Source organism: Hemicordylus capensis, chromosome 1, assembly GCF_027244095.1.
Source record: "Hemicordylus capensis ecotype Gifberg chromosome 1, rHemCap1.1.pri, whole genome shotgun sequence".
In the NCBI taxonomy this organism is placed as follows: Eukaryota; Metazoa; Chordata; class Lepidosauria; order Squamata; family Cordylidae; genus Hemicordylus; species Hemicordylus capensis.
The window spans coordinates 352,777,516-352,803,449 of NC_069657.1; the positions used below are offsets into that span (position 1 = coordinate 352,777,516).

Genomic DNA, 25,934 nt, shown 5'->3' on the forward strand with positions numbered 1-25,934 from the left:
TGAACTTTCAAATCTAGTCTGATCATTGAAATCATACCTACAGCAGCACTTTTCATTCAGCATGTAGCTTTTTTGTTTTGCATTTGACAATTAGTTTACCAAACAGCTCATTTATTTATTTTAAAACATAGTGAAGTTCTTCTTTAAAAGAAGTGAAAAGATGTTTGTTAATCTTTACGTACACACTCATCAATAATGGATATCCATTTAGTTTTGAATAAAATTATATGCCAATTTTAATGTATAAAAACTGTTTATTTAAATGAAGTACATATAAAACCATTATTTTGTACAAGTGGCTAGTAATTACAATATTCCTAACTGATTACTTGCAAACACTTGAACATAAGCCATTAAACAGGGGGGCCCTAATTCTGCACTTAAATATCAAATTCTCATCACCCAGTTGCCAATTCCTAATATAAATTACAAACAATATTTGTCTTCTCGATGCATACTATTTCTTATTTTGTTGTTTTCAGAAAAGATTGGGAGTGAGGACTAGGGAACAAAGTTTTGGATGCAGAAAATAGTAGAAACAATAACAACTGCAGAAATGAAAGAACAGGAAGTAGAAATTATACTAAACATTACAAGTAAAAGGCTGCCTCTACTTCTTAAAGGCACACAGGAAAAATGTTTTGGTGGAAGGAGTTTTCAGTGTTGCGAGCATAAGGGGTATGCTCTTGGCCAGATCCCCATCAGTCTTTGATTTTGCAAGGGAGATATTTCAAGCAGATCATTGCCCAAAGTCTTAAACATACATAGGCAGGTTTTCATCAGAGACCAAATTTTAAAGCTGATTCACACATCTATATAAATATGTGGCAGCCTTAGAAAAAAGTCTGAACTGTGCCAACTGTTAAATGGTTCCATTGTGCCAAACCACTACCTCTTGTTCATGCGCATCTGTGGACTTGTAGCAAATGGAGGCATCCCAAAAGATAAATCCAATCAAGCTCACACTTAAGGTGGTTTTGGGTGGCCTGCCTTTAGTGCTACCTGCACGCTGCCAGCTCACTAGATAAACTGAAATCAACTGGAAATCAGCCAGTTGGGCTTTTTCAGTAGCTACCGTATGCTGATATGTTGTGTGAATTGGATCTGATATGGAAAGGTAATGCTTACAGGCTTCTGTATGAGTTACCAGGAAATGATACGGAATGATCACAGCTATTTGTATTCCCTCCTTGAATGTTAAGGTTTCTTTTCATAACAAAAATGGGGGCTTCGGTTTCATCTTCTCTATGTAACCGTTTTTACTAGGTGTGTCAGTAAATACAAATATTTACAAAACATGATAGATATTTCAAACTTTTTAAAGCAAATGTTATGTGTATCCATTTCTGTTTTGTGTTATCTAGATAGGCTACAATACAACAGTAAAGCACAAAAATACCACTAAGATTTGGATCGTGACCTCATTATTTCCATGAGAAAAGTCTGTGTGGCTTTACCAACCTTTATTAATCAAGACAAGAAACAACATGAATATTGGGAACTGGATTTTTTTTTTTTTTTGCCAATGTGAATAACAAACATCAAGTTGCCAGATCTGAAATTATAAAATTGCAATATACAACATTTGCACAAATACAAGAGTACACATCTGTGATAAAATCTATACATACAGTAGATATTTGGAAAACTCTTCTTAGAATAGTATATTTTAACCAGCAGTTTATCAGCAGTTGTCATGATAAACAGGAAGTTTAAAATATTTTGCATGTTAAAACACACTGACTGAGATCATTTTCTTCAGAAAATTACTCAAAGTAGTCACAATGGCCCACCTGATAGGCAGTGTTAAGGAATTGTAATGCAGTACCCCAGGGCTATTTCAAAGTGGCCTCGACGCTGTTAAGATCATGCGGATGTACAAGAGGCACTTTTGGAGTTTTCCCCCATTGGCAACAATGTTAGCATTGCCTAACTTTTAATTTTAATGGAGCGGCTCTAAGTAATTTTCCTCATGTCAGCCATACTCATTGTTTTCAGTCATAGTAATTTTAAAAAGAAGAAGTTTCATACTGGTGGCTGACATTATGAATCAATTTACTAGAGTGACATTTAGCAGTCCTCCCTGAGTAGTACTATTGAGAAATTCAGTCAGCCAGTCTCCTAAATGCTGCCTCTCATTGCCTACAGCATTAAATTACAGTCCTTTGAAAACCTGGGGGGGGGGCAACTACCTCAAATAAGCACTTTTAAATCCTACAGATTTGCATGTGAGTGACTTAAGCACATGCCTAACCTTGTCCCACTGAGATCAGCTGGATTTAGGTGTGCTTAACTGAGTAGATTGAGTCAATATATTAAAAAATGAATATACTATCTCACAACTGGATATTTGGCTTTACGGAGTCCTATCACATGCTTAGATCACAAATGTTAGCCTTATGGAATAATCTTGCAGACATTTTAAACTATTAGATCTAGGAAATGTATACTAAATTGGAATCTAACTTATCCTGTGATTTTGTGTTGGATGGGGATGGAAAGGAAGTAATATACCCACCCTACAGTATTTAACAAAAAAGGGAAGTTGTAAAATCCTCTACTGCTTAGTCTATTGTAATCCTAATAACTAGTTGAATGTTATAATCCTCCAAACATTGTTCCCAAGGCAAGCCCCACTAATATATAATGTTGTTGGCACAGGAAACAGGCTGAATACATGGGTAGAAGCATACTTGTACACACTGGCTGACATTTAGAGGAAGTCAATGCAGACACACTAGGAGATGCTTCTGAAACTTCAGAAAGCCTTTGTAGCTGTGCTGCATCGGTCATGCAGTGGGAGGAGTGAATTTTGATGCTATGTGCTACTTCTAGAAGTGCCCTATGTCACCTGAAGATATATCTCTGAAAGCTACACTACATTCTGGCATATTTCCAGGTGACTTAGGGCACTACTGGAGGCAGTAAAAAGCATCAAAATTTATTTCCCCCACCCACTGTCATACTGGTGCAGCAGTACTGGGAGAACTTCCTGCAGCACGGACTTGTCTCCTTGGCACATCTGTGCTGGCTTACTCTGGGTGTAAGCCACTGTTTTGTGGTAACTGATTTCACTTTCTCAAAATCCAATCTGGAATGATATTAATGGATGAGGAGCCTGTACTATAGGGCTCAGAACAAAATCTAGATGGTGCCCTGGTCTTGCACTGTAATAATGAAAATTCTTGATATCTTTTTACTCACTAGCACATCAACATATAGGCACATCATCCTATACAACAAAATGCAATAATTATTAAAGGTGAACTCATATTATCTATCAACATACAGGAAAAGTTCTTTTTCCTTCTGCAATTTATCCCACCAGATCTTTAAATGAATAAGTGTTTAAACAAACAAACAAGAAGTGTACTGGGTGACTCTATATAATTATTATTAGAACAAAACTAGCAATTCAGAAATTCTGTCTCAAATGAGAATCTGACAATGCAAGCACGGATCCTTCTGGCAAAGCAGAAACAATATTGTTTTATTTACACCAAACCATCTTTCATTCTAATGACAGATCATATGGGTTGCGTAGTATAATAGTCGTCAGGGTAAAGTTTTATGTTACCGAGGACTTCATCTTCCCAGTTAGGCAGGCAGCAGAAAAAGAATGCACAACCTATCTCAATAATAGTGCTTGCCCAACCAAAGCCGTAGGCCCAACTGAACATGTTATCCCCAGTCATTTCAATTTCTTCTACGAACATCACTGGATAGATTACCAGACCTAGAATTTGGAAAGCAGCTGAACAGAAAAAAAGAGAAGGGGGGGGATTAGGAGTTTCAATTAGTCACATTTTCTCCTGTACAGTTGTTTGTAGCTAAATTGTAAATGCCTGTTAATGCATAATAAGTTACTCCTAAAGTTACCCAGAGCAGAGACCAACTGATTCCACATGGTACTCCACATGGGCATTTTGGAATCATCAAAAGAATGTTCTAAGCAGTTGAAGTAATGCTTTTAATCTCAGTGCTTGCCTGGCAGATCTGAAACCCATCTACACTTCAGATGTTAAGTGGTTTAAGAATCACTGAGACTCTCCACACAAGCAGTGTGGAGAGCCAAGGCGGGTTTGGCGGGGAGAGCAGGCTTGGCCCGCTCTCCCGACACACGAGCACTCCGCCGTCCAAGGTGACCAGATCGGCTGCCCACACAATTACCAGCTTGGTAATGGAGCTGGTTGGGGTGGTGGGGATTGGGGGCCGTCTGACCCCCGGAAGTCCCAGCATGCCCCTTGCAAGTGCACGAGGGGACTCCCCGTGCAAGTGCAAGAGGGGACTCCCGACACCGAGAGGCTTGTTGTAGCCTCCTGACCGGGGGGGGTGTGTGTGTCTACTCATATGTTGCCATGACATAGAGCTGCGGCGGCACACAATATCATCAAAATGGGGTTAGCAGAGCACTCGTTTTAGGGGAGGGGTATTTAGGCGGGCTAGCTGCCACTGAACCACTGGGCTTACCACAACTGTTCTCACGACTGCTGGAAAGCGAGCTGGGTTCCCTTAGCCTGCTTTCCAGCAGTCATGAGAATAGCTTCATTCTCTCTCCACAGGGAGCCCTGAATATTGTTGTTCAGGTGGGGGTACATAGGGATCTCCAACAGAGAATTCTCAGCAGCTGACATCCTGACAAACAAAGTGTGTGCGTAAGGAGAGTGCAGAGAGGTGCTGGGAGCCTTCACACAACTTCTGCTGTTCTCCACACGTACACTATTGTGCAAATGCCATCAGTTTTATGTAGATATGCTGGCTTGTATTAGCATTTCCAACAGGTTGTGCTGGCTTACGTTGGCATTTCCAAGTGGTCCATGCTACTATAGGCATCAAAGCAAATAGTGGTCTTGTGCAGGAGTGCTCTTGTAAAAATAGTTAGACCAATGCAAATGGACTTCAGGAGTGCAACAAGTTATTTCTAACATTTCAAATAATTGTCCACATTTCAAACAAGGACCATTTGACTTGGCCATTTGAGTTGCAAAATGCATGTTGAACTAGAGCAGGGAGAGAAATGGAATGGCTCATAGGCAAGGTTTTAGAAGAGTAACTCTAAGGATCACTTAAGGCATGTGCACACACTTTTTTTAATGTCCGCTCAGTTAATTTTAGATCCCACTCAAGTAAGGTTGAATCAGGAAGGCCCCAGTCTGAAGGCAAGGGTGCACACACTGCCTTGATACTGCTGCCCAGATCAAAACTCATTCTGTGCACAGATGAAAAAAATTAGAGGGAACACTGTTCAAGAGCTGCAGTGTGTCTTTGGGTGAAAGCAGAGCAGAAATGGGTGGGCAGGTTAGCATGCAGCTCCTTTAAACAAAATTTAAATTTTGTCAAATTTAAAAATTTCTATTTTAAAGCAATATTTTATATTCAGGATCTCTTAACAGATAAAGAAAACGATGCTTAGTTTTACCTCACACAGATTAGTTTCACCTCAACTGTTCAGAGATCCTGAGTATGCAATTTGGTTTAAAAGCACAAGTAGTGCCTTGCTGGATTAGAACAAGATTCACTAATCCAAAATTCTCTGCAAAACCCCCACAATAGTTCGTACATAAGAAACTGGCCAGTGATTCACCAGTGGACCATGGTCTGAACAGCTCAAATGGGAGAGAAGGGCTAGCAAAGCACACGTGAAGACCATGCAAATTTCTATTTAAGAGGTCACTGTGTGTTGAAGAGGGTTGTTTTCCTATGTAGCTCATTCTAGACAGTCAATGTATGAATCTTCAATGAACCAGAATTACAAGGATAGACTCTGCTGATTTCTGCAACTGCAGCAGCTCAAAAAATGGCTAACGTAATCGCAGAAACTATAGCAACGGCAAGTAAGTTGCTAAAAAGCAGTCACTCTTATGTGAATCCTTACTAGCAACATAATATTGAATGATCAATGATGATATTGATGATCACTTAATATTGAATGACTGGCAAGATGTTAAAAAGCAGTCACTTTCATGTGAATCCTTACCAGCAACGAAAAGCAAGCCTCCAATTCCTCGAACGAAGTTAAATCTCAGTATTTCAATGGAAAATGCTATGACTGCTAGGCAGAAACAGATGCACAGGATGATAAATCCAACCAGGTATGTTGCAGCTGCAGCTCTACCCCAACCTTGGTGGGAGTGGGGGGAAAGAGAGAGAATATATTTTATTATGTAGCAATGTATACATCACAACTTTCTTTTCTTTATTTTTTCTGGAGATTCTCCACATAATAGCATATAAAGTAAAGTGTGCCATTGAGTCAGTGTCAATGCTGCTTTAAAGTGCTATCACAGTCTCTGAACACAGTCTGTGTTGAGACATTCAGTTCATAGCAAGCACCAGATGCTTAGGCATTAACTGTTGGTTCTCACAATGCATGTCTGCTTGTTGGGAGCAGGGAGCAAAGAATGCTGTCTGAAGTGGAAGTAAATAAGATGGAGAGGCTCCATACTGATTGACCTGGCTTTCCCCACCATTAGGCTGCCTATCCCCTCAGAACCGTCAACAAGATAACCTGAAAGATAATGGATTCAGATGGCATTGGAGACCAGTGGAAGTACTGTAATATGATTTTTCATTTTAGCTGTAGCTAATGAAGAAATTAATGCAGCCCTCAGGGTATCACCCTGTACCTATGTGGTAGCCAATAAAATGACATTTCTATCTCAAAGATGACCAATCCAAAGAGTTCCAAATTTGAAGCTTTCCCCTTTTAAAGGGAAACAAGAAATATGAATGCAAAGAAATTAGTTCAGTCCAGATCTTTACAATTCCAAGTTCCATGCACAAATTTGTTTGTTTAGGCCTACAAGCCTTAATATTTGTATTAACATAAATCTAAGCTTGCAATCCTTACTTGTATACAAATCCCACTGAATAAAATTCAATTTAGAATTGCTTCTGAGCAAACATTCGTAAGTCTGGGCTGTAAAAGGTAAAGTGTGCCATCGAGTCAGTGTCGACTCCTGACAACCACAGAGCTCTGTGGTTTTTCTTTGGTAGAATACAGGAGGGGTTTACCCTTGCCTTTCAGCATTTTCCTATATTGCTGCTGCCTAATATAGGTGTTTCCCCATAGTCTGAGATACATACCAGCGGGGATTCAAACCAGCAACTGTAAAAATAGCTATGTCTGCTGTCCTTGTACTAAAGTGATTATCTGTCCAAAAGTGTTTCACTTGTATACTAGAATATATGGTACAGTCCCAGGAAAGGCAACAGAAGACTAGTTCATATCCACTGAAGCTATCTTCCTCCAGTTTTTCAGGAGGAAATGATGGACACTTTTCTGGAAGCAGCCCATGCGATTTAAATCATCTCTCTCATTGTTCTGGTTTGTATTTTCACCTGGAGGTGGCAGTGAAACAGTATAGTGAAGGAGCAAAGCAAGCTCCTCTCTTCCACCATGTAAATAAGTATAGCCCACACCTTGAACTGGGCTCTTAAGACATAGGACTGGCTTGTATAATTTTCCCCTTAAAAGAGAAGAATGAAAGCTGGTGTGGTGTGCTAGGACTCGAACCGCTGAAATCCCCCCTCAGCCATCAAGTTACCTAGGCCAATCACCTATTCTCAGCCTTCTGCAAGGGTAAAATGGGGAGGGGGAGATGAGAATTACCTAAACTCCTTGTAATAAAAGGGGAGATTTAAAACATAAAAAGTTGTCAGAAAAATGGGGCTCTGTATGTTTGGAAAACTCAGCTTAAACTGAAGGCTATCTACATGATGGAGGAGAGAGGATCTATATCCTTCTCAATTTTTTGGAAAGCAAGGAATTGGTATTTCTACACCACCACTCATCTTAAAACCAGGGCACAGCTAACGGAGAGAGGAAGACTACTTCTCAGGAAAAGGATTGTAAGTTTAAAAGTTTAACTGAAATACAAGACTTGGTTAGAGATTGGTTTCAGTATCATCAGTTAAATGAGATATATAAGGAAGACTTTAAAGTTGGATTTGAGGATCAGACTTCAAATTTTGAGAAGGAATTATGTCAAAATGATGAAAAATTAGTTTCTAAAATGTATAAACTGTTGCTTCTGGAGGAGACAAGAGAGGAAGTGGTTAAAACGACTATGATAAAGTGGGCTCAAGTAATATAGAAATGGCAGCCTGGGAAAAGTTATGGAAAAATGATTTAAAATTCACTGCATCTTACGCTATAAAAGAAAACTATTATAAAATGATGTATAGATGGTATCTGACACCAAAAAAATTGGCATTAATGTATAAAAATGTTTCAAACAAATGTTGGAAGTATGGACATTCTGAAGGCACTTTTTTTCATATGTGGTGGACCTGTGGGAAGGCTAAAGCCTATTGGGATATGATTTATAATGAATTAAAGAAAATATTTAAAATGACATTTCCTAAGAAGCCAGAATCCTTCCTGCTGGGAATAACACAAGGTGTAATCTCTACAACTAATTTAACATTTTCTATGTATGCTTCTACGGCGGCCAGAATTATATATGCACAGAAATGGAAGAGTAATGAACTGCCTTCAAAAGAAGACTGGCTGAGATGGCAAAACTTACAGCACTAATAAGAGACCAAAACTTGGAATGTTTTAAAGAAGATTGGAAACCATTCTTGTTGTATCTAAAGAATTACTTTTCCTACTATGGACTTTACAGCAAGGTTTGAAATTTAGTAAAAAACTGCAGGTTGGGTAGATTAGCTATGTTTGTAAGGGTTTGAATTTATGTTTTGAATTATTATTATAGCAAGGGTACATTTTATAGTTGATGATTCACGAAGAGATGTGTGCAGGAAGTCCACCTTTTTGTGTGTATTTGCAATGAATGATAATATTACTACTGTTAAAATTAATAAAAATTGAATTTGGGGGGGGGGGGAGAGAGAGGAAGACTACTTCTCAGTAAGTACATAGCATAAATACTGTCCCAGGTGAGATTTTGCCCATATTATCTTAAAGGCAGTGCAAGAAAGAAGAGGGAAGGTGTCCATGTCTATTGAACTCAGAACGTGATCAGGGTGTGTTTAGAATCACAGGAAGGCCTATTAAGAGTAGGTATTAAGGCTGAAATCCTAGATACATTTATTAGTGATTAAAACCTATTGAGCTCAGTGTTTCACAAAACTCATGTTTTGTGATCATGTGGTTGTAAAAAAACCAAGCTGGGAAGCGGAGCAACTGATCCCCAAAAGCCCTCCCACTTGGCATGACCCTTGCAGATGATCATTTGCCCCACTTCCTACCTTGCCTCTTACAAGCGCACACTCACAAAATGGAAATGTGCACAGCTCCTGAACTGGAGGATCATGTGAACCAGTCTGAGAACTAGCCTATAATCTTCCCAGTTCCTTCACCACGGCTAAAGCTAATCAGGCTCACTACTAATCAGGAGTTGCCCCCAGAACTTGAACTGGATTTCAAAATCCTGATTAGATGCAAACCTGGCTTAACTTGGGGGACGAGTGGTTAATGCATGCCAAAAAGGAAAGAGACGAGGAGAGAGAAAGGAGCAAACCCACTGAGTCACGAGCAATCAAGCCTGTGGCTGCCCTTGAGAAATGCAGGTGCTTTGGTGCTAAACCCAGCACCGAAGCCCAGCTGTTAGCCAAGGTCAAGGGCACAGACACACCCTTAACACGACTCCTGGGATCATGTGTCAGCACAAGCTGCTTGCAGCTCACGTGTCGCTGACACAGAGATGGGCACCGAGAGCTCCCTTCCCCTGGGGGAATCCCCCAGTGTACTGTGACAGGACAGATGAGTCCCTGCCTCTGTTTATACGCGTTGCTTTGAACAGCACAGATATAGTAATCTGTGCTGCTCCCAGAAGTGTTGGTCGTGTGGGTGTATGGCTTGTGTGCCACAGGGGCTGCAGCGGTTGTCAGTGGGAAGGTAAGTTGAACCCTGCCTTCCCCCCACACCTGCCCAGTCGTGTGAATAACCCCAATAGCTTGCTCATGGTCCCTTAAACTAAGGAATAATTAAACAAACCTTTCACACCAGTCTGAACTGGTATGAAAGTGTTTTGACTATAAAAATTCTGATTAGTACTTACCCTCTGCTTACGCTAAATATTAATCAAAGCTTTTACAGCCAAAATAATAATAAAATCAGTATTTTATACCTGAAATGAAGGTCAAGGCTAGCTCTGGCTATATAGTACAACACTAAACCAACCATTAGAACAATTAAAACAGAGGTGGCATGCATAGTAATTCATATAACTCTTAATTATAAAGCTTCTTGTTCCTCAAACTGCATGTGTAGAGGAGTTGGAAAGGCTAGTATAAATATACCTAAAGAGTTTAAATTCTTAAGATCCCAAGCATTGTACAACAATTGAGCTATTATAATCATCATCATTCTGGCAACTGAGCTTCTCCTGAAACGCATCTGTGTACTGGTCATTTACTATAAAGGAATCACGTGCTCCCTTCTCCAGTCTCTTGTGTTAGAGTTCTTCTTGCCCTTTCTTCCGCCTACCTTAACACAAGTTGTTACATCAGTATGGGTATTAACCATGGATAAAGGCAACTAGATTTACTGCTAATTGGGATTAGCTAACAAGCTTCACATTCTGGTTGGAGGGTATATTGTTGAACATTAATTATGGTTAATATTCATGTTGATATAATGTCGTACTGAAGGCTGTGGAGATATGGGGGACATTCATGTACAAAAAGCTAAAAGGTGATGGCAGGCAGAAGGAATGCCTGTAGCCCATTCCTGTTCTTTAATCATGAATAATTGATCATCAGCATTATGCCTATCACTCCTACCTAACATACTTACCAACTATCAGAGAAGATTGCTAATGCATTTGGAAATATAAGATCCTTTCACTCTCCCTGCTACTGCAGCACATACTTTTTCCTTTTATTTTACAGAAGTTAGATGTTCCTGTTTACTATATGTAAGTCAACTATTGTTTGTATTTGATCAGCTGTATTTAGATACAAGAACCAGAGTATGGTGCAGCGGGAAATGACTTGACTAGCAAGCCAGAGGTTGCTGGTGTGAATCCCCGCCGGCATGTTTCCCAGACTATGGGAAACACCTATATCAGGCAGCAGCAATATAGGAAGATGCTGAAAGGCATCATCTCATACTGCATGGGAGATGGCAATGGTAAATCCCTCCTGTATTCTACCAAAGACAACCACAGGGCTCTGTGGTCACCAGGAGTTGACACCAACTTGACGGCACATTTTATTTAGATACAAACGCAGGATCCTACTACCTGCAGGCAAGGGAAGATATAAAGATTTCTCACCACATCTCTAAGCATACAAGGCAACATTGCTTACCAATGTGTGAAGAAAAGCTAGCTGATAGGTGTGTGCATTCAGTTATATATTATGGTGGGGTGGACAGTCTGGAGCTGCACATTCAAACATACATAAAGGTGTGCATCATTTAATGAGTAGCCACTGCCTCTGCAGGACCACTGTGTACAGCCTGTCCCCTCCACATTACTTGCCATGTACAACATCTGTTGGTAGTGCCTCTCTCTCTGAATTAAGGCTCAGGGCTATATATAAAATCTGGTGTTAGGTGGTAATTTGCATGTGATTTAAAATGGGACACCTACCCCTTATTTGAAAATTTGGAATAGTTACTCAAGTACAAAGCATCCAATTCTTTTACAATGCAGTAAAAGAACTGTTTTCTTTCTGGAGGCAAGACACAAAATTGAAGTTTCTTAATATAAAGTGTACCTGAGCTACCTTATGAGATCCAACCCAGGCACAGTGGCAGCCATCCTTAACTGAGTGGCTGGCATCCTGACTGAATTACTCAGAGGAAGTCTCATTGGGCCAGTTAATAGGACTATTATGGCATGACTAGTTTGTCCTATTAATTTCAATGCGACTTCTATTGAGTAATTTGGTCAAGTACCCCCCAAAAGCAACCTTGTTGCCAGTTTAAGTTGAGGGATAAGGTAAAGTGTGCCACTGAGTCGATTTTGACTCCTGGTGACCACAGAGCCCTGAGGTTTTCTTTGGTAGACTACAGGAGGGGTTTACCATTGTCTCCTCTCGTGCAGTATGAGATTATGCCTTTCAACATCTTCCTATATCACCGCTGTCCAATATAGGTGTTTACCGTAGTCTGGGAAACATACCAGCAGTCAAGCATTTCCCCACTGCACCACTTAAGGTGGTCAATTGAGGGGAGGGACTGCTTAATTCTTTCACCTCCAGAGCCATATTTTCCCTCATGATTGCTTTGTCCTGGTTGCTTTTCTGTATATTTGCCTCTGAAGGCAGAAAAGCAGCCTGGGGGCAGCTATGAGGGGGGAAAAGACTGGAGGCAAAAACATGAAGCAGCCCCCCGCCCCCTTCACTTGAACTCCTAGCCTTCCACGGCTGGTTTTATTTTTATTTTTAAAGGCAACAAAAATACTCTTGGGAACGATACACAAGACTCTCTGTTACATCTATTTTGGACAAAGGTGAATTAGAAGCTGGTAATTTGGGGTTTTTCCCCCGTTCAAAGCACAGTATTTATTTCTTCATCTAGAAAAGGAGTGGCTTTCTTTCGCTGTACAACATTCATACCTAACAAGTACCATCTTGATTCAGAAGCTGCAACTAATGATGGTATTAAGTTATATTTCTTAAAGTTAGCATAACTGAGTAGAGAGAGTCATGCACAGCCTTTAATTTTAATTATTTATACCTCCATAAGCTACAGCATAACTTTTTACAAATAAAACAAGCTTCAAATTGATGGTAAGCAATGCCAGTTAGGAAATCCTGGAGTTGTTTAGCAACTTTACAGACAAACTGGTTTATTGACATGTCAATCTTGGGTTGTCTGGTGCAATTAGTTTTCAAGCAGTATACTCCCAATGACAATGATTTTGCAACCCTCATCCAGTTTGAAATACATTTCAAGCAAATTCTACTTCTTTATAAGCATATACTATAGCACTAAAAGTGAACAAATGTTCTCAATACATATAAAGATACCTCTAAATAAGTAGACATTTCTATTATTCTCTCAACATCAAAGCAACTGTTATTCAGTATGATCTACAGAAAAAGATCACTTCTAATCTTCAAGCTATGTTTTGTTGTAAGCTTCCTACAAAAGATTCCAACCCAGCACAGTTATTTAACAGGAGTATAAACTGTCTCAGGATAGGATTATGTACAAATTAGTGAAGTAATCATAAAATGGGTGAATCCTCATTACTAAATATAATTGCAACTGAACATAAATAAGGCTCACATACAAATAAGCTGCTGCAATTAAGTCTGCAATAGTCTGCTTTTCCAAACTGGCTATGGCACAGTGTTAAATGCAGCTATCATTTTCACATTACCTACAAGGCAACATAATTTGAAGGGGTTTTTCTATGCTTACTATTCTATCCTACAGTGTTTCTGCAGGATATCCTACATTTTTATTTGCAAACAAGTGCGGTTTAATATCTTCAACATTCAAAAGAGTTATCCACTGTGCATGCAGATCCTATGCATGTGCAATTTGTATGTGCTTAAGGTCAGTCTCTGGACCTTCAGCTGAACAGTGTAACTCAGGAGTGGGGCCTGCTGCCCCAAGTCGTCTTCCCCTTCTGTGCACATTAGGAGTACTTCTACTAAATGAGGCTTTTAAAAGATGTTTTTAATTTGAAGATATAAAGAAGTTAGAGGAAATTTGCATATTAACTTAACTACAAAATAGACTTATCAATTAGAGTGAGATTACAAAAATCCTACTGATGAGCATAACTTAAGTATACCCCAAATAAAGTGAAGGAAGAACTACTGAGCGTCTTTTTAAAAAAACCCCACAAATAAGCAAGCAAACACACCAATTTGAAAACTATATGGTTAAAATGATTAAAGCAAATTGAGAATACACACACAGTCATATCTGGAGAGCTAAAGTTCTGTAGGGGTGGGGTTGGGGTGTGTGCTTTGTGTGCACAGATCTCTCGATCAAAGGCATTTTGTTTGGCCTTATTTGTTTCCAGAGACAGGAAATTTGAGACAAGCAGAGATGGTGCTGATTATCTATTGGAGCAGAGGAAGGACTCTCATTCCTCTACTCCTCCCTCCACAAAGTAATTGTCAAGCGCTGACTCAGAGCAGAAGCATATCACCTCAGATAAGGATGAAGGCAGTCCCTTGCCCCCCCCCCCCCACTGCCCCGCATAGCAGCCAGTTTCAGTGGGTTGCAAGGAAAAGCTGGACATGTTAGAAGGTTCTTCAAAAGCTTGTGAAAAATAAAAAGCTGGTTTTTTAAAAGTCTGGTCCTTAAGAAAACATATACATCTATTTCTCATTTTAAACAATCTTTAAAACATTCATATTCTTTAAAATTCAGAAACTTAAAATTTCCACACACCTCAAGAATAACGCCCCCCTTAGATATTACCTGTACGATAAATGTTTGAGCCCAAACACTGTAATTATTTTTTTAATGCACCAAATTTGACTCAAGGTTTTAGGAAGAAAAAACACAAAATATATTTAATAAATCATTTAATTTTACCAATCTGAAAATACATTTGAGTTTTTAAAAGACATGCTCAGGATCAGCAGAAAGGTAGTTTCTCTGTTCCTAAAACTAGATAACTTAGTTCTCAGAGCACTATGTGGTCCACAAAACTAGCATAACCACACCAAGACTGCTACAGTGTCCATTAAGCCTTATTTGAAAATTAGTCCTAAATATAAAAGCACACTATTATTGCATACCTTTCTCTATGGCCATGAACCAGGAAACCATAAATAGCTTTCAGCTTGTTCGATTCACAGTTTTATGCTCCATGGCATGCCACTTTGGAAGCTTACAAGATTTTAAAAAGCAACTTGTGACCAGTGTTCCTTCTAACAGGGATTCCCAGATGTTGTTGACTACAACTCCCAAAATCCCTAAGTAAAAGCCATTGCAGCTGGGGATTCTGGGAATTGTAGTCAACAGCATCTGGGAATCCCTGTTAGAGAGAACACTGCTTGTGACTTGGCACTGGGATCTGGTACTTAAAAACAACTATCCCTCAAGGTGTACTAAACCTTAATTTACAGGTAATGTGCCTCTCTGAATTGTAGCCTGTACATACAAATTGCTAGTATGCACTGCATTACCTAACACTAAGTAAGGCTTACCTGCCATTTTTACCCATCTGGCTAGCAAAACATAGTTTAACTTTGGATTTTACTTTTCCCACCAATTGCTCTTTACACACATGCATATTTAGAATCTCTAAATAGGAAAGTGTAAGTTCTAAAGAGAGAAAACATTCTTGGGCAGGCCTGTCACCAGATCACTTGGAAACCACTCTTTCCTCCTGATGATCAAGCCATGGCATGTTTTTGTGCACTTCAGCTTTTGATGAATGATAATAGCTCTGCTTTGTTTGGTGGGTAACCACTCCCAAGGCAGAATTTAAACATGTTAATGGAATCAAGGGAGTGGCAACTTGCAGTTCCAGAGCCTTCAAACCAAATAATTTAATATTTGAAGCAATAACTAGCATAACTGAATTGTACTTTCTTCCGCTGTTTTAGTAATGTAGCCCTCATTATACACCAGGTCTAAAAACACAGAACTTGTCCAATTCTTACCTTTATTTCTCCCAGTACTCCTTTCTCCGACTCTCTGGTAGGTTACCGTTTTATCTCCCTCCCTCTACTGACTTTCCCTTGCTTTGAATGCCAGTCCACATGCTATCCAAACTCACCACCATATCAAACCTTCCTTTTATTGGACTGGAAAATGATAGGGTGTTTTGGTTTTTTTGCTAACAACTGTTAAATCTTTAGTGAATGTCCAGAAACAAATGAATGCTTCCCAGCAGAGGTGCACCTAGGTAATTTTGGAGCCTGGACTTAAAGGCCTATGGAGCACACACACACACCCGCCCAGGCCCCATTGCAAGTTAAACATCATCCCCTAAACACACCGTATTTTTAGCACATGGGTTCTTTAGGACACAACAACTGGACTCAAAAGAATGCAAGAATATAAAACAGGTATTTTAGTGTAAATATGCGTCGGCAGAAACATTTCAACACGCAACTTAACGTATTCCCACGCCACATATTTCTTTCCCCATTATCTCTAAAGCAGAGCTCACTGCCACCAGGCACAGCTCAGCGCGGCAACCACAACACCCGGGAGACACTCGAGGATTTGGAGGGCCCCCAGGGCAGGGGGTGTGGACTCCGGAGGCCCTGGACCTCCTCAGCCCGGAAGTCCAAAGGTAAGCGCAGCACCTCTGAGCTTCCCAGAACTCCAAGCCGGGTTCACTGCCCAGGGAACTATTGCTGAACGTTCTATGTCTTAACGAGATGTTTTTGGAAACATTTTAATACTTTTAAAACGCACTTTAACACACTTTTGTCCGTGTGAACAGAATGTTTGGTATTTCCCTGTTTCTTTCAATACCATGCTTATGCTCGACAGGTCAACTTTAGTAGGCATTAATATGTGTGAGGTCAAAACCTGGGATTAAATAACTGGGAATGTGGCCGCCCTGGAAACCAATTCACATGTCCCCATTTCAAATACTTACTGTAATCCATGAGGGAATAGCAATTCCAACCGTCTGCCTGTCGGTCGCAGTTGCTCCACAGTGATGCTTGCCGTATATAGGGTTCCGATTCCGACTCCAACCATCCCTTACCAGCTAATGCAATTATGCCAAGGATGATAGCTAAACCTAAGAGAAGGGGCAGAAGCCATCGGCACCTCCAACAAGCCAAGCCGCACCTAACCATTTTGTGCAGGCACCTTTGGGCGACAGAGAGCCGAAGAAGCTTGAGAGAGGACGGAGTATTCTTCAAAGAGGCTCCCTTGAACTCTGTGTGTGTGTGTGTGAGAGAGAGAGAGAGAGAGAGAGAAGAGTAGAGTGAGTAACCTCCCTGCTTTTTAATCAGAAGAAAAGTTATTATGGGAGGAGAGAGCCCCACCTAGATTCCAGTCACAAAGAACAGCGGTCGCCGAAGTAACCTGTTGAGCCAGAGAGAAACTGGCTGGTAAACAAACTCGGGTTCCAAGTACACTCCCAGCCTTTAACCCTTTCCTAGCAAACAATGTAGTCCCTGGACGCCGAGACACTACTGCTACGTTTCAGTTAATAAAGGCAGCTTAAAATTCATTGCAAAAGCATTCCTCTTCAGTGGTGCAGGGCAGAGCAAACCTCAAACGAACAGTTTTTGACAGAGATATACTAACAGCCTGCCCACTCCTAGAAGTAAATCCCACTGAGTTCAATGCAATTTGCTACCCGTTACGGTCACTATTCATCTTGAGTAAACGAGTCCACTCCACAGCTTCGTGGAAGACAGTAAAGCCCATTGGAATCAATGGGTTTTGGGGTGGTGTTTTTTGTTTTTACTTCCAAGTAAACACAGGGATCAAGTTACAAATCATTTTTTTAAACTCAAGAATTATTCATAGATTAAATCCGATTCGCTCTCCTCGAATACATCCACTATTGCTTATTTGGAAGACAGGCATTTCTTGAGCGGTGTTAATCTACTTGACTCAGTCGCCTGGGGAGTCTGGGAATCCTTTGCTATGGCTTCTTTGTGACCTCTGCTGAATAATAAATAAATAAATAATGCTTTGCATTCGATAGCACTGTTGAGTGTTCCAAGATCTGCGCAGGTATAAGTTAAAGTTGAAGAGAAACATCACAAGTTGAGGAGAAACAGTGCCCACCCCACCCCCCAATTATCCGACCTCTCCCCCCAGATTGCTTTCTGCACTCTCTCTCTTGCATGCATTCCTGACCTGTGGAATCACTCACCCCACCCAGCCTATGGTCTCCATACTCCCTGCTCTCGAGCTAGCAGCCCGCCCCCAATGTGTTTGCTGTAGGAAGTGCTTTGAACAGAAATGCCATCCAACAGAGATTTCTTGGACACAAATAGATGGCCATGGTTCAGGCATTTGGATATTAGGTACACAAGGAGGAGCTCCTTAGTATTAGGGAGAGGAGTATTAAGGAGGAGATAAAAGTTATAACTGATGATGGCTCAGCAAGCTTCTCTCTTATTGACAGGAAATACTACACTCTGACATCTTGCCAGTTAAAATAGGGACATGCCTGTGAAGATGTTGGGGAAGTGGCCTAGCAGCCTGGGAGGTGTGGTGTACAGTTCTGAACACAACCATGTCACAAATGGAAAACAGGTAATAAAGTGCATGTAGAGCCCATTATTCCAGATTACCAAAACAGATGAGCCAAGCCCATACCCTACAACATGTAGCAGAAGAAAATAGCAACTTGTAGCAACTAACTATCATAAAAGGGATTATGGGGCTCATGTCCCCCATTTTCTATTACACCTTTCTGAAGACTGGATTGTAGCCTCTCTATGCCATGCGCTGCTCACTGTTGCGCACCTGTTTACATGCAGGTGCGCTAAATGCCCAATGCATCAACCCACCCACTTGTTGCGGTAATTACTAGATTGGAGAGAGAACTGAATCCTGAAGAACAACTCCTCTAGCAACTCACATTAAAAAAAACCAAAAAACCTGGACAAAGCATCCTCAAGAGGCGAAAATAGGGAAAGTGATTTACCAGGGACGGGTTCCAGAAAATAGGGGCTATCCCATGAATCCCCGGCTAACTGAGCATAGAGGAACATTTTTAAAGTGGTGATTCTCTTTATTTAGCAACTGGCCTTTTCCCTCCCCAGCACAACATCCCTCCAGTGGCTTTGCTGGTCACTCATGTTTCTTTTTTAGATTATAAGCCCTTTGGGGACAGGGAGTCATTTTTTTTAATGTATATGTAAACCACTTTGGGAACTTTTGTTGAAATGCAATATATAAACATTCATCATCATAAAAACATTTGGAGACTATGAGATGCCCCTAACCTCCTGGGATGTCATGGGAAGCAGGAAGAAGTCTAGAGACATAAAATAGGGCTGCTTTCAGGGATTTCCCAGCAAACTTCCCACCATGGGCCGCCTCCTACCTGAATGGGCCCTAAGAAAGTTACTTTGCTACCTTATCAGCATCACAGGGATTAGCAGCTGTTGGCCCTTCATATTTATGCTTCTCCAACACAGGGGCATAGGGAACTCGCTGGAGGCTAGAGGACAAGGTCCTGCTGGCAGCCCCCCTTTGTTTTGGATCACCCTTTGCATCCCAAGCTGGGCTCCTTGGAGTCTCCAGTGTATAGCACAAGAGAGCATGGAGATTGCTTGCTGGAACGTCTGATGGAGTCCCCAGTGTAAAGCACAAGGGAGCACACTGGGTCATGGAACTGGGTATACTTATATCCCAAAACAGGCCTTGCGGGCACATTCCTACAGTCATGCTTTGCTGTCTAGAATTGCCTGGGTGGACCTGCTCAGAATGCATTGTTACTGATGGTTCCTCCTGGGTGTGACAATGTGGGGATCACCCTTTGTATGTAAGGCTGTTTGTGATGAAAATCAGAGTATGCAGGTGCACTAAAGAATATCCATGCTGGGAAGGGCTCTCCAGTAATCCTAATAATTTCAGTGGGTGCACCTCTAGGTCTACGTAACTGATTCATCTCCTTTGTGATGGGGAGAATTTATTTATTATTTATTTAAAATATTTATACCCCGCCCCTCCAGTACACTACTGCTCTGGGCGGCTCACAACAATGAAGTAGATGCAATATACAATAAAGGTAATGAAATTAACCAAATTAAGTAAAGTTAAGTCAGGTTAAAAACCACTTAAGTTCAAATTAAAAGTTATTTTAAAAGCTAAAAACTAAGAATTATAAAAACTAAAGAACCTACCAGATATAACCAAAGATGGAGCATTAAAAATCCTCCTTTAAAAGGTGTGTTTTAAATTTAAAAAAAACAAAACACTGAGGGAGCGAACATGGCGAAGCTCTTCAGTGAGGGTGTTCTAAAGCTGAGGAGCCACAACCAAAAAGGCCGTCTCTCGCCCCCGCCAACCAGATCTCTGTTAGTAGCAGGGCCTTCGCAGCTACTTTAAAAGTATCTTAAGAGAACATTACTTCACTACATCTTATCTGCTTTCTCTCTGCTTGGCATAATCTGCTCCTTAGTGTGCTGCTATCTCCTGTGAAAGTAGGGAGGGGAGCGAGGTGGTTCACTCTAAGTTTAGAGTGACCTTGGAGTTAACTCGCTATAGTTAACTCTGGAGTCTGCTTAGCTGGAATCCCCTATCTTGGAGAGAGGGTGTGTGGATCTAATCCCCGTTCCAATTTGCATTATTTACATCCAAATCTAGGGGCAACTAGCCCACCACCAACTAAGTGACTTGTCCATATGTGTGCTATAAACCAAGAGCTCACATTGCAGTGCAGCTCCTGAGCACATCCAAAGTGCAATCTCAAAGCCTGGAGATGCAACTGCAAACAGGGAGGCTCTTGGGGGCCGGGCAGAATAAGCATGGCTGATAACAGCCCTTTGGGACAAGCAACCATCTTATTTATGTTATTTTCTTATGTAAACTATTTTGAGACTTTTGTTGAAGAGCGGTATATAAATATTTGTAGTAGTAGTTTTGTTGAAATGTGGACTGGTGGGCAGTGTTCCCTTTAACAGAGATTTCCAGATGTTGTTCACTACAACTCCCAGCATCCCCAGCTGCAGTGGCCTTTGGCTAGGGATTATGGGAGTTGTAGTCAACAACATCTGGGAATCCCTGTTAGTAGAAACACTATTGGTGGGGGATTTCTTCCCCTGCCTCATTTGAAGTGAGGCAAGGACAGAAACCCCAAGCCAACCAGCGTTTCAAGGAAATACTTGTTGGGCAAGGGGTCTTTGCCTGTGAGCACTTCATTCACTGGCTGGATGTAAGAGGGGACAAAGGGGTGCCCTTGGAGAGATGTAAGGAGGGACTTGGCAGCCCCCCCCCACAGCCCAGGGACTGTTGCCTCCTCTTGCTCCATTGTGGACAATGGACAATTGTCCACATGCCCCTGTCCCACATCACATCCTTTCCCACCCACTTGGAAACTTGCAAAGTTGCAAGCCTTGCTATTGCACAAGTACAGTCACAGCTACAGAGCTTTGTTCCTGGCATGGACACAATGCTGGTTCTGTGTAGCTTGGCTGGTGCAAGGTAGCATTTCACATCATTGCAAAGGCACTTAGGTATGATTTTGTCCTGATCACAAATACCTTGACAGAGGACAGGACTAGCCTGTTAAACATGAATGAATTGTATATATTGTTAGAAAATTCTGGTGTATGTTTGAAAGGGATTACACCCTAGAAGATATTTCCTTAATCCCTTTTCTGGGTTTTTGTACACTATAAATCCAAATACCGTCAAGAGTGAGCATGTCACAGAATAAGAAGTGGTTTGCAATATAAAGTCCAGCTATTATTTACATTTCCCACAATATGCAGGCTCTGCACATGCCAGTCATAGTATTTTATTTATCTCATCACAAATGTGGGTGAAACAAAATAAGCCTTTAAACTGTGCATGATTTCATACAGAAAAATTAGTCTCAAAGAAGAACATTCCCTTTTTAGCATATTTTGCATAATTTATTGAGCAATTTTTTGTATATTTATTGTTCTAAAATACAGTATTATTGTTTGTAAACAATGAATTGGTGGTGCAGAAGTATAAGAAATAAATAAAAGCCCAGCACTGCATCTAAATAACAACCACCACCCTACCTACCCCATGATTAGTTTAGCATTTATCCACCACAGGGGGAAATAGTACTGCTTCCTTAAGGAGCTAGTACAGGAATTCTGAGTTATAGCTGCTATTTTGGGTTATACCACTCACGCTCATCCTTTTGGACAATAAGTAGTCAACACAAGGATCATGTCAGTCTCCCTGTGGCTTGCACATGTCCACTGAGTAAGCATGCTTTAAACATGAACAGCTCTTCTGTCTGGGAGCATCCTTAATTCCAACAAGTAAAGGACTGAGTTCAGGTTGCAGCGTCAGTCTCTGCTTGATGATTCACATATTATGTTCAAAGCATATGCTTCTTGCACAAGCTCTGATCAGCTCTTTGATGATTATGACAACAGGGCACTGTAAAAGAAGGGGAGTGGAGTGACACATCTGCAAGGCTGTGTGAATATACAGGTGTGGCTATGGCTGGGGAAAAAGTTTTGGTAAGCAAATATATTCCGAAACATGAAACTGGATTTGATTTTACTGGGAGACTGTATTCAGTACTTTTATCAGGAGTTATGACTGTCAGTGGCAGTTGAATCACCTTGTGAAACACATGCACAATTGTAGAATACATTTTCCTTGGAGGCTAGGAGTGTTTCCAGACAGATGGGGGGGTTGTGTGAGCTTTTGTGGGCTTGCACAAAAACTGCACTGGGAGTAATATCTGAGTGTCTATACATGGCTGTCCTCCTTACACTAGCACTGTTTTCTGTCCACGCCAGGGGAGAGTGTTTGGCAACAGTGCCATTTGGGGTCCCTTCGGTATCTGTGTACACTTACATTCACTGCATGAATATTGAACATAATGTCTGAACGGGGATTCATTGTACGAGTGTTGAACATCACCTATGAATAGGGCTAATGGCTCCATGTCGATTGGAGGGAGCTGTCAACCTGTCCTGTCCTGGGTTCTGTGCTATTAAACATTTTTATAAATTGCTTGGATGAGTGAGGAGAGCGAGTACTTATAAAATAAGATGATACAAAGCTGGAGATAATAGCCAACCCTCAAAAGACAGAATCAACATTCAAAATGATTTGGACAGGTTTTATAGGACCAAATCCAACAGGTTTAATGCAACAGAGACAAATGTAAAGTATGGTATTTGGGTAAGAAAAATCAAACGCGAAAGTATAAGAACGGGAAGATCTGGCTTGGCAAATGAAAAAGATCTACGTGTCTTAGTGGACCACAAGTTGAAGACGAGCCAGAAGTGTGATGCAACTGCTAAAGAAGTGAATGCAATTTTAGGATGCATTAGCAGAAGCATCCAGACCACAGCAAGTAATCATTAAGAACATAAGATCAGCCCTGCTGGATCAGGTCCAAGGTCCATCTAGTCCAGCATCCTGTTTCACACAGTGGCCTACCAGATGTCACTGAGAGCCTACAGGCAGGAGTTGAGGGCATGCCCTCTCTCCTGCTGTTACTCCCCTGCAACTGGTACTCAGAGGCATCCTGTTGCTGAGGCTGGAGGTTACCTATAGCCCTCCGACTAGTTGCTGTTGATAGACCTCTCCTCCATGAAGTTATCCAAACCCCTCTTAAAGCCATCCAGGTTGTTGGCTGTCACCACATCTCGTGGCAGAGAATTCCACAAATTGATTATGTGTTGTGTGAAAAAGTACACTTCTGTTTTGTTGGTCCTAAATTTCTTGGCAATCAATTTCATGGGATGACCCCTGGTTCTAGTGTTATGACTTTCTCCACACCATGCATGATTTTATAGACCTCTATCATGTCTCCCCGCAGTAATCTTTATATAAACTAAAAGCTCCAGGTGTTGTAGCCTTGCCTCAAAAGGAAAGTGCTCTAGGTCGTGATCATCTTGGTTGTCCTCTTCTGAACCCTTTCCAGTTCTACAATGTCCTTCTTAAAATATGGTGACCAGAACTGTACGCAGTATTCCAAATGTGGCTGCACCATAGTTTTGTATAAGGGCATTATTATAATAAGGGCATTATTATATTAACAGTTTTATTTTCAAACTCCTTCCTAATGATCCCTAGCATGGAATTGGCCTATTCCACAGCTGCTGCACACTGAGTCAACACTTTCAACGAGCTGTCCACCATGACCCCAAGATCCCTCTTCTGGTCAGTCACCAACAGCTCAGATCCCATCAGCATATATGTGAAGTTAGGGGTGGGGTTTGCCTCAGTATGCATCACTTTACACTTGCCTGCATTGAACCACATTTTGTCACCCACTCCCCCTGTTTGGAGTTTTCCTTTTTGGAGCCAGTGTGGTGTAGTGGCTAGAGTGCTGGACTAGGACCAGGGAGACCTGAGTTCAAATCCCCATTCAGCCATGATACTAGCTGGGTGACTCTGGGCCAGTCACTTCTCTCTCAGCCTAACCTACTTCACAGGGTTGTTGTGAAAAGAAACCTAAGCATGTAGTACACCGCTCTGGGCTTCTTGGAGGAAGAGCAAGATATAAAATGTTTTTTTTTTAAATCCTCAAAATCTGTTTTGGATTTCACTACCCTAAATAGTATGGTATCATCTGCAAATTTGGCCACCTTGCTGCTTACCCCAACTTCTAGATGATTCATGAACAAGTTAAAAAGTTGTTCTAGTAAGAACTAATCAGCCTATTTTCCTTTCACTGTCTCTACATCTGGACTAAATTTGGTGCAAATCGAGGTCCACAAGTTAGATCTCTTGTGCCTCAAATGTTCGTGTGTCCGCCATCTTGGATCTGGTGGATGTCATCATTACAAACTGCACCATTGAGGTGTACCTGTGTGTCACTCACTACAGCTGTAGCAAATTTGATTCAGATCGGTTAGATAGTCCTCCATTTAGTACACCTGTGCCTCAAAAGTTTACATGTGCACCATCTTGAATTGGGGTGGATGACATCATCACAATCTTTGCTGTTGAGGTGCCCCTACAGCTGTAGTAAATTTGATTCAAATCAGTTAAGCGGTTCATAAGTTAGCTCACTTTTTTTTCTCTCTTCAGAGATCCTGAGGCAGTATATGGCTACTAGAGTCTCTTTTAAGAGCTGCCTTACTTGCTCTGTTAAACTCTCCATTTCAGACAGGCACAAGGAGTGCTTAGGGTGCCTTGGAAACCCACCAAACTGATTTTTGTGCTATTTGTCAGGGCTTTACTAGAAAGACCAAATGCAAACACACTTCCCGCCTTTGTGCTTTGCTGTGGGAGAGGGCCTTACGTGCTACATCAGCCCTACAAGCCACACCCGCTAGCCAGCTATCCCAGCAGCACTGTACCAGCTCTGGTATACTGTGCTCTCAGGACTCCAAGCAGCTCTGTTGTGGGAGAGGGACTTATGTGCTACATCAGCCCCAGTGGTGGCTGGTCAGTAAGGGCAGGAGGGGCTGTGCCCCTCACAACAAAAACAAACATGCTAATAAAAGTTCAGACTTACCAGCAGCCAGGGAATCCTCCAGACCAGGAAGCTTCAGCCTATCCTCCCCTGCCTGGAACTTCTTGTTTTGGTCTTATTGGCTAAAACAACTGCTACTCAAGCTGCTCCAGTCAGTCTGATTCCTAGGGGGCTCCTCCTGGCATTGCCCCAGGAAGAATTAAAATGGGTAAAAACTGCACTTCCTGGTTGCTTCAGGGAGTATATTTTTAATATATATATCCCCCTCTTCCTGGGGGCAGTGCCAGGAGGAACCCCTTAGGAATTAGATTGGCTGGAGCAGCTTGAGTAGTAGCTGTTCCCGCCAATAAGACTAAAAGAGGAAGTTGCAGGCAGGGAAGGAGAAGCTGGAGGAAACCCGTTGCTCTGGAAGATTCCCTGGCTGCTGGTAAATCTGATCTTTTAATAGCTTGTTTGGTGGAAGTGGGAATGCAATCCCTGCTTTCCTCTTTCTGCCTTTTGCCCTTCCTTTTCTGCCTTTCTCCCTGCTTTTTGCCCTGGCTTTTATGCTTCTGCCTCCCCATCACCCCTCTCCACAAAACCTCCCTGTTTTCTGCCTTTTCCCCACTTTTCGTTTTCCTCCAAGCTAGCAGGCTTGGGGTAAATACCCAAGTCTGCTGGCTTGGGGGTGTGTGTGGCTAGTCTCCTACCTCAGTGACCAAGTTCTTCCCTGCCCCAATGCCCACCAGCCCTACAAGCCACCTACTAGCTAGCTATCCCAGTGGCGCTGTGCCAGCTCTGGTATGCTGTGCTCTCAGGAATCCAAGCAGCCAACCAGAATGAGTCACAGCCAGCGCTGGTACCAAAGACAGGCCCTGCGTTCCTTCTCTTAAAGGGTCGGGCATTGCTAACACCAAAGGCTTCCTCCTCAGGGCTTAAGCCTGCTAAACAAGGGAAGCCGGTGAACCAAGCTGAGGTGAAGAA

At 41.6% G+C, this 25,934-nt stretch overlaps 1 protein-coding gene across 3 annotated transcripts; it reads right to left on the reverse strand.

Annotated features, from left to right (window-relative positions):
* Nucleotides 1-234: 234 nt before the first annotated feature.
* On the reverse strand, nt 235-25,194 carry LOC128342154 (p53 apoptosis effector related to PMP-22-like). 3 transcript variants are annotated; one of them, XM_053289120.1, is made up of 4 exons: nt 25,014-25,194; nt 16,506-16,793; nt 5,978-6,121; nt 235-3,754 (listed from the first exon to the last, which is right to left on the reverse strand). In XM_053289120.1, the coding sequence occupies exons 2-4, from the start codon at nt 16,708-16,710 to the stop codon at nt 3,528-3,530; spliced, it is 576 nt and encodes a 191-aa protein (XP_053145095.1). In that variant the 5' UTR covers nt 16,711-16,793; nt 25,014-25,194; the 3' UTR covers nt 235-3,527. The 3 variants fall into 3 exon arrangements, with proteins under 3 accessions (XP_053145095.1, XP_053145085.1, XP_053145077.1); XM_053289110.1 differs by lacking the exon at nt 25,014-25,194 and adding an exon at nt 16,903-17,489; XM_053289102.1 differs by lacking the exon at nt 25,014-25,194 and having other exon boundaries at nt 16,506-17,241.
* Nucleotides 25,195-25,934: the final 740 nt, after the last annotated feature.